The sequence below is a fragment of the Phasianus colchicus genome, chromosome 5 (genome assembly GCF_987193195.1).
Source record: "Phasianus colchicus chromosome 5, bPhaCol1.hap1.1, whole genome shotgun sequence".
Lineage (NCBI taxonomy): Eukaryota > Metazoa > Chordata > Aves > Galliformes > Phasianidae > Phasianus > Phasianus colchicus.
The window spans coordinates 8,043,006-8,052,366 of record NC_143440.1 but is presented as its reverse complement, the minus strand read 5'-3'; the positions used below and the strand labels follow the sequence as shown (position 1 = coordinate 8,052,366).

The window sequence follows — 9,361 nt, the reverse complement described above, 5'->3', positions numbered from 1 at the left end:
CACAGGAGCTGCTGTTGAGCCCTTTAGAGTCTTATAAGGGCCTTATCAGTGTGTAGAGGAGTCTAGTTCTATTTTCAGTGACAATTCCTGCAAGGTATGAAATTTTGTCCAACAGGATCCAAATGTCCAGAGAAATCCTGGTGTTCATCCCAAAGCATACAAAAAAAAATGTGATAAGCCCTATTTTGGGCTAGGAATCTTACTTATGTCATGTTAAGATGTTAAGGTGCTATAGCTCATCACTTTGTGACAGCCTTGACCGGTCCTGTGCTGGCTTGGTCTTTCATCCTGACATTTCTTCTCTCCCCTCCTGTAGTAGTAGATTTGCCAGCTGTTTCTCTGCACAGTATGCTTCTCCCCTTGCATAGGTGTGCAAACGTGGCCCTGCTGGAGTAAGAAGTACCTTGTCTATGGGAATAGCTTCCAAACTCCATTTTCCACTGCCACATTAAGTTGTGTCTGCCGTGCTTTCCTTGGTGGCTACTTCATTTTCTACAGTCAACAACATGTCTTCCACTGGATCTGTGAGTCTGTATCTATCTGTACATTAAAATAAAGAATCTGACCTAGAGCTGAAGGGCAGAAGTGATGGTTGGAAGAATGGCATCAGTGGTACACGAGGTACAGCAGAAAAGACTTGTTGCACTGCAGAGGAAGAGAAAAAGCCTTCCTTCTAATTATCTGCCTCAGTAAATGATCCATCTGGCACCCAGTACCAGGGTATTAATTGATAACCCATGGATTCAAGATCCCACAGTGTGATTCTTATAAAAAGGCATTTACTGCGAGCAGATAGGGGCCTCCTTCAGTGTGACTCCTCCTAGCAGCAGATCACAGACTTGCAGAGTTGTAGGGACTGGAAGGGAGCTCTGTTGATCACAGAGTCCAACTGCCCTATTAAAGCATGTCCATAGGCCATATGGATCTGGGCTATGTCCAGAGAAAGAGACTCTAAAGAGACTGGGCAGCACGTCCCAGTGACTGACAGAGGAGGTGGGATATCTACCTGGGAGAGCTCTAACAAATGGGATGTTCAACCTGGACAGCATTTTCGCTATTTTTGATAGTGTTTATTGTTTTAGTGTTTTGTTCCAGGGTTTTAGTTGGCGCTTAGGAGCCCCAGGCTGGGGCCTCTGCTCACTGACAAGAGAACAGAAAGGAAATGTCAACTTGTCATAGAATTTACAATGTCCTTCAAATCAAAAGATGAACCTTCAGTGTGAGCTAACAAGCTTTTTTATGAAAGTCATTTTGGGGGGGTAATTCTCAGAAAATAAGAGTTGCTTGATTTTCTCTGACCCTTTGCTTGAGTGCACATAGCCTCCTATCCATGAGACTATCACCACCCAGCCACATGCATTCCCAGTCGTGAGGGTGGTGGAAAGATCTGCAGTTGGCCATGTAGCAACAGTAAGCCATCATTGTGAGGATAAAGATCTCCGTGCAAAGAAGGGTAACCCCAAACAGCTGTGCTCTGCAGCCCACAAAAGGGTTAGTTTTATTTTCAATAAGGGTTAGTTTTATTTTCAATAAGGAACTTGGAAATCATTCTGGGAAATGACAAGCAGCAGGGGAAGAAATACATGAGGGAGTTCAGATGTTGACTGCTAATCACGGTGATAATATTTCCTGCCACTCTAGCTGTACAGAGGAAAAGGAAAATCACAGAGTATACTTTCTGCACACCTAGACTCTCTGGGAGGCCCTTAAGAATGAATTCCTTTGCACTGCTTGCATTCCATATGCAAAGCACAGCCTATGTGCATGGAATAATAAAGATACATGATCCATCACTGAAGTCATTATTAATAATGAATTCTATACCAGAAGTGCATGCAGGCTATGAAATATATAGGATTGCTATTAAGCTACAAAGTGATTGCTTTCCAATTTATTTATTTATTTTTTTCCCTAGGTATTTAATCCTCCTTGAAGGAAACTTCATTTAGAGTAACTGTATTGAAACAGGAGTGCTCTGTGCTCCCTTTCTCCATCCTGGCCCTCCAGGATTTTGAAGGACTGGCTCTATGGTTGTTGTGCTAAAGCAAGGCCAGTGTGTTCATCTCAGTCACAACCAGGATATAGAATGGATCATGCAGGATACCTTCTCTCACTTTAGACCAAGTGAATACAGTACTTGCAAAAATAGCATCTTCAAACGTACTTGAAAATATTACTTGGAATGCTGATTTATTTTATAGTTACAAATAATCTTTGAATGATGTTTAGAGGGGAAATGAAACTACTCCAGGAAAAAAAAAAAGTCTCCCTTATGTGTATACATCTTGAAAAAAATTGCGATGTCATGGGCTAATAAATGATGTCAGGGAAGCTGTGTGCCATGGAGAAAACAGCAAACAGTTTGTTTAGTCATGTATGACTCCAGTATTTATCTTGTATTAAATCTCAGCAGTGCTACCTGGCGAGGAAGGAAGAATGAAAGGATCATTTTAAATAGTCTGTTCCAGCACAGTATGAATCATTATTCCTTTCTTATGCACTCTGGGGGATATTCCCACATGTTCACATCTGCTGGATGAAACTTATCTAGATGGTTGTCGGTATAGAACTCTCTATGAACAGAAAGGCTAAATTGGAGTCCTTCACAGCACCCTTTCTTTTTCCACTGCCCAGAAAGCAGTACATCTTCCCAGTATTTAACCAAAAATAGACACTCTTACAAGTAAATTATCAGTTATATAGGATGCATTTTAGTTTGATGATGTTCTCAGGTCAACTGCTGTTAATATTCACCACTGCAAATCTTGACCAATGAAATCAACATCAGTTCTCCCTGATATCGTGCAGGTGATCTCTGAGCAGAGAATGATGTGAAATTATTCAGCTTATTCAAATTCTGCAGCACGTACTTAAAGTTACAGCATAACCAGAAACTCCTGTGTGGGCCAAAAAAAACCACCATCATAGATCAAGCATCCCCAGGAAACACTGAAATGGAGAAAACCCAAGATTACTCTTAAACCCACAAACTAGAGAGGAAGTGGGGAAAGTAAGGGACTTTTCTTGTGCTTACAGTTGTACTAACAGTAGGTGAAAAATATTCAAGAGGAGGAAAATGTGCATGGATACTTCTTTTTCTAGTATATATCTAGGGGAAAAAAAGATCACTAAGCAACATGGTATTGATTTCTAATCAAATTGTTATCTCTCCCTTCCTTCCTCTCTCCTTCTCTGTTCTTTTAACTTATCACTCTACAGAACACAGGACAAAAACAGTGCAACAGGCTGTGCCATACGCAGTGGAAAGGAAACAAATGGACTGCATCCAAGCCAGAGCAGAACTGGAAACAAACACCACCAGTCCCACTGGCAAAACAATTAATGATTCAGAAGAGAGCGAGCAAAAGAAAAACTAACGAGGAAAGCGCTGTGTGTTTTGTTGGAATGTCTTGAGCACTGAGAAGCACGAGATGAGGAAGAGGTGTGATCGTGATGGTGAGCAGGGGGAAACTGCGAAACAAGAAACAGAAGGCATGAGGTTGGAGTCTGTGCAATCAGAAGCGTCTGAGGTGCGGTGAAGGACTGAACCAAGAGACAGAAGTGGCAGGTAATACCGTGGAGTTTGAAGCTGCATTTGAAGAGTTGGTGAGATTGGGAGCAGGTTTTGAGTACTAAAGGCATCACTCTGGAGAGTGTCACTGCCACTGTGGTGTGGTGAAGTCGGATGGACCCTCCTCCAGGAGAGGCTGTGTGAAGCAGTAGGGACTAAACTAGAGGCTGGGGGTCAGAAGAGTGATGGGTGTGTTAAAGAAAATTTGATATGTTTGACAATGTGCCCTCGGAGAATGACAAACTGTGCAGAGGGAAGTTGTGAAATGAGCAGCAGGCATTATAGAAGAGGACTGACAATTTCTCAACCTGTGTTCCCCAGAGCAGCAGTAAGGTGTTTTCTGCACGGACTGAAAGTGCGCTATTTTGAGGATTCAAATGGGAAATGAAGCATCAGTGCATAAGGCTAAGTATAATTTTGGACAGACGGTTCTTGCTTTCATAGTTCGTTAGACCCGATGGAGAAGGGAGAAGTGGTAAAAAAATCATTTCCGAAGCCATGATAGTGACAGGTTCCGTGCAGAGGGAAAGGGGAAGAAATTCAAATCTAAGTGACCACACACAACTAACAAGATATTTCCCCAAGAGAGTGATTGGCTGGTTCTTAGCACATTGAACAGACCACGGCTTTTTAGGCAGTGTTTCAATAGCCCAGTACTACAGTGCAGACATGAGCAGTAACACGAGTGTTGGATCTGGACCACACATCACAGAGTTCAGGTTGTAATTTTCCCTGGCAACAGGGAATTTTCCCCCACCACGCAGCTGCTGCAAATCAGTCACTGAAGTTCCAAAGAATCCACAAAAAGGTGAGAAATTCCAGAATGATTGTCTTTGCCATTGCACTCTGTCTGTCTAATGCTTTTTATCGTGCTTTTGGAGAGATGGTAATGAGAAGGGAGGGGAGAAAAATGGCAGAAAGGAAATCAAACATTTCCCCTCTCCTGCTGGTTAGAAACTGACTGTAGGTGTGTGATTGTCTTCATTGTTTTCACAGTCACAGAATCACAGAATTGTAGGGGTTGGAAGGGACCTCCAGAGATCATCAAGTCCAACCCCCAATGGCTTTCCAATGGGGAAAGCCTCATTCTGGGAACACCTTTCCATGAACAAGCGCTATCATATTGCTACAAATGCATCTCTGTAAAAGAAGAGGCTGTATCCAAAGACATTAGCAGCTTTCATCTTAGATGATCACTTAAGATTAGCCAAGAAAACACAAGCGCATAACTTTGTGTTCATGGTTTTTGCGGAATCTTTCCTGGCTGACATCTGCCACAAGAACTGCATGCTGCTCAGCACATAAACCACAGGCAGGATGCTTAATCCCAAGAAAGAAAAAGATCACCTAGACGCTGCTAGCCGTTGTTTGATTCAGGCTTCCATTAACAAATTTCATAGAATAGAATAGAGATGCGAGAACTGTAAGTGACTTTTTGGATGTTCTTTCCCACAGTCAAAGAAGGATGTCTTAATTTCCATTACAGCAGAGTGCAGAATTACTGATGTTTTTTCATCTGTCCACAGGGCATTCATTGCATCCAGTACCTGTACCTGACAGTCTTGATGCCAGTGGTAGGAGGTGATATAGGCTGGCTTAACAGTAGTGGTCAATATATTAGCTTAAGTACCAATACATTAATTTAGTAAAAGCAATCAATATGTGCTAGTTCGGAGGCCGTGGCATTTAACATTAAGAAATTCTGCTCGACCAGCTTGTGTTAGACAACTGTTCACCTGCCCACAGTGCAGACACAGCTCTGCAGGAGGGGATGAACTACCTTCTGGAGGTGACTGCTGAGGGCTGTTTCAGCTGCTTTCTGCTGTGAGTCGAGGTCTGATAATCTTTCCTTTGAGAGAGATCTACTGCCACTCTAAAAGGAGATAGAAAGGAAATCCACCATGTTAGGAGGCCACGTCTTTTCCATTTGCTCGCTATGGATGTTCGGGGAGGAGGCAGCTTTGGTAGTGCTGTAGGTCAGGCAGTTTGCTGCCCTCTCCAGGTAAGAAAAGTAGATTTTTTTCTCAGGGGTGCTCCACACCGGGCTTACAGACCTGCTGCAAACCACACTAAAACCCTTTGGCTGTCTTGTCCACACATTCAGCCTCTCATTGAAGGTGGCATTCTACGTTTGCTGTCAGCAAAGATAGGCAGCTGACTGCATGACTCCCCGAGGCACCTATCTTGGGACTGCATACATGACTCCTGGAGGTGCTTATCAACCTCCATTCATTCAAACTGAAAAATCAGGGGTTGCATTAAATGAGATATTTGTATTTCTAGTAGAGAATGCTAGGCGTGATGGCCCCAGCAGAAATCCCAACCAAGCATTGCTGCTGTTTGTGCCTGCTACAGAATAATGCAGCAAGACTGTGTCCTCTACCCAGGCCATCAGCTGGGTGAAGAATCCTTCTGCAGCATGCATTTATCTAGCCTCTGTCCGCACAGTACTGAAGGCAATGTGTCTGGAGTGGTAAGACGAAACAAAAATGATTTTGTTCATCACACTTTGCCTGTGTAGGTAGTCTGCAAGTACATCATGGCATTCTACAGAGAGGGAAGAGACCGTTTGTGACAGTGCAATGATTCACCTTTTCCCAGACCTCCCCACTTCGACTTGTTCCTCTCTTGCAGCTGTCTTTCAGTGCACTTCTCCGCCTTCCTGTGTCTGATTTAAGAGCTGGTGGGGATAAATTAAAAAAGAGGCAATATTTGGGTTGGGGGTTGGTTGGTTTGGTTTGTCGGTTTTGGTGTTTTTAGTGTTCTGCAAGATTGTCATTCAGATCGCAGTATCGTGGGGGAAGGAGTAGGGTGAACAGCCCCAAGGAATGGGGTGAAATAAATTGTTAAACCATAATAATAATAATAATAACCATAATAAACTCAACGTGAGCTGGCACAGAAAGCCAACGACATCCTGGGATGTATCAAAAGCAGCCTGCCCTGCAGGGGGAGGAAGCTGATTCTCTCTCTCTGCTCTGCTGCCACTGTATTGTGTTCAGCACTGGGCCCTCAGCTGGACCAGAGGAGGGCCACGAGGATGCTCAGAGTGCTGGAGCACCTATTCTATGGAGACAGGCTGAGGAAGAGCTGGGCTTCTTCAACCTGAAGACTCCGGGGAGATCTTGCTGCTGCCTTCCAGTACTTCAGAGTAGCTTATAAGCAGGAGAAGGACTGACTTTTCACATGAGCAGATGGTGATAGGACAAAGGGGAATTGTTTTAAACTAAAAGATAGGAAATTCAGGTTAGATGTGAGGAAGAAATCCTTTACACAGAAGGCAGTGAGGCCCTGGCACAGAATGCACAGAGAGGCTGTGTAAGCCCCATCCCTGGAGGTGCCCAAGGCCAGGCTGGATGGTGTCCTGCACAGCCTAAGCTGGTGGGGTGCAGCCAGCCCATGGGCAGGGGTTGTGGCTGGAGGGGCTTTGAGGTCCCTTCCAACCCAACCATGCTGTGGTTCTGTGATTCTACAAATTGCTGTGAGCGTCACAGTGTGCTGTGAGGGTCAGATGCTTTGTCCCATGTATGGTTCTTACAATTTCTCTAAGAAAATTAAAGGCTGACCCTGTCAGGCTGAAGTGCTTATTGTTGATACCCACGGCCCAAGGGAACAAACCTGTTACAATGAACTACACCTTATAAAAAATCAAAAGCAGTCATCTACAGTATAGATGGTAGTAGTCTCTATCACGTTTTCTGTGCATTATGCATAGGGCAAACCTCAATGAGCTGTAACACTTCTTAACGTTGTATAAAGACTGCCTGCAACTTTTACACCCTTCTGACAAAACTTATCTCACCTAATCCTAGCAGCATGATGCTAAGACACTTGTGCCATATTTGTTAACGCTGGGTTCTTCTTATATACAGGCAACAAAAAGAGGCACTTTTCAGGCACGATTGACCTGAGATGCTCTTGCTTTTTTAAAAAACAAATGTTTCCCACTGTAAAAAGACCTCAGAAGTGAATTAAAACAAAGGAGTGACAAACATGCGGTTTAAATTTTCCTACATGCTGTATAGAATTTGGCCTGAAATACAACATTTTGACAAGTGCCTTAAAACTCTGCCCTCTATCCCTCTGGCATCTAGCTCTGGCTACAGAGATGAATCCAGAAACACCATCGGGTTATCATGAGGGAAACCCACGAGTTACCACCTCTCTCATCTCTGCCCACAGGTGTGTGCAAAGTCACCCAACATGAGTGCTTCAACTACACCATTCTTCCTCCCAGACGCAGACAACCAGGCTCAAGGAGCGAATCACAGCAGTGCTGCAGGAAAGCCAGAGCCATCCTATGCCGTTCTCAAGTTCATGGAGAGCTTCTGCCTCATCAGTGCCACCTGTGGGATGGTGGGAAATGGCATTGTTCTATGGTACCTTGGCTTCTGCATCCGCAGAAACCACTTCACTGTCTACATCCTAAACCTGGCTGCCGCTGACTTTGGCTATCTCCTCTGCATCGCCATTGAAACTGTCCAGTATCTGATGCAGTTCAACGTAGGGGTACAGTTTGGGATATTCCTCTTCCTGGATCTTTTCATGTATGGGACTGGCTTGTATCTCCTGACAGCCATCAGCATTGAAAGGTGCCTCTCCGTCCTCTGCCCAATCTGGTGCCGAAGCCACCGCCCAAAGCACCTGTCTGCCATCATCTCTGGCTTGCTCTGGGGCCTTTCTCTGCTGCTGAACATGGTCGGCTATATTCTGTGCTCCATCCAGCCCACTGGCAGCTGCTGGATGCTGCTCATTGCCATTGGCGTCTTGGATTTCCTGGTCTGCACACCCCTCATGCTGTTCTTCAGCCTGACCCTCTTCCTCAAAGTCAAGTGCAGCTCCCAGAACTTACGAACAGGGCGGCTCTTCACTGTCATCATGCTCACCGTGCTCTTCTTCCTCATTTTTGCTGTGCCCCTCAGCGTCCTCATCCTCTTTGACTTCTTGGGCTACAAATTCCTCTATTCGCCTGAGATTGGCTTCGTGCTGTCCTGTGTGAACAGCAGTCTCAACCCTGTCATTTACTTCCTTGTGGGGAGCTACAGGGACCGGAGAATCAAGTTCACCCTCAGGCTGGCATTCCAAAGGGCCTTTGAAGATTCAGCAGATGACAAAGAGGAACGGGATACCCGCGACACAATAACCATGTCCTCCTAATATCCTTCTGTGCCCACTCAGTAGTAGTGCTCCGGAGATGAGAGGTGATTGTTCACAGAGCTGAAGAACTCTGAGGTACTGCTGGAGGTCCATCCCACCCAACCTTAACAGTCTCCATTCTGAACGCCTGCCCTCTCACTAGTTGTTTGAAGCTCTGCCCACAGTAGGACTGCATTTCTTTTCAGCAGCCATTAAATGATAAGGCGAAATGTCTTGGTGGCTGCATTTCATCACAGGAATCCTGCTCAGTTTACCACTCGATATTAAGTTCTGTTTTTCAGAGCATTAATATTTAGTCACTCTTTTTTTACACAGATCTCTGAGGATGAGGGCGGATCTATGATCTTCCTGTTGAAATCAGATAAGAAATTCCCAGAAGAGAGTCCAACAATTTTATCAGCAACATATGCAATCTTTGCGGTTCATAGGGTGAATGATTCTTTGTTTTCTAATGTGAGCATTTCAAATAGTGAAATGCTTCATGTTCTGGAAGTCTCTGTTAATTAGTTAATAGCTATTAGTAAATAGGAGCGTCTCACACTATAGATGTAATGTAGTAGAGAAGAGCTCCATCCCCTTCCAACTTGCCTTGCAACTTCATGCACTGCGTTGCATGCACTGTTTTCTTGCATT

General features: G+C 44.5%; 1 protein-coding gene across 2 annotated transcripts; it reads left to right on the top strand.

The window, feature by feature from the left end:
- The first annotated feature begins 429 nt into the window (after positions 1–429).
- On the top strand, positions 430–9,359 carry LOC116242950 (proto-oncogene Mas-like). Of its 2 annotated transcripts, XM_090140374.1 has the most exons (3): positions 430–524; positions 3,220–3,568; positions 7,754–9,359. In XM_090140374.1, exon 3 carries the CDS (start codon positions 7,775–7,777, stop codon positions 8,726–8,728), a length of 954 nt encoding a protein of 317 aa, XP_089996500.1. In that variant the 5' UTR covers positions 430–524; positions 3,220–3,568; positions 7,754–7,774; the 3' UTR covers positions 8,729–9,359. The 2 variants fall into 2 exon arrangements, with proteins under 2 accessions (XP_089996500.1, XP_031469846.2); XM_031613986.2 differs by lacking the exons at positions 430–524; positions 3,220–3,568 and adding an exon at positions 3,584–4,379 and having other exon boundaries at positions 7,754–9,358.
- The last annotated feature ends 2 nt before the right edge of the window (positions 9,360–9,361 follow it).

What these genes read in the sequence shown, in the direction of transcription:
- LOC116242950 (XM_090140374.1), top strand. Translation starts at nt 7,775, where the DNA reads ATGAGTGCTTCAACTACACCATTCTTCCTCCCAGACGCAGACAACCAG.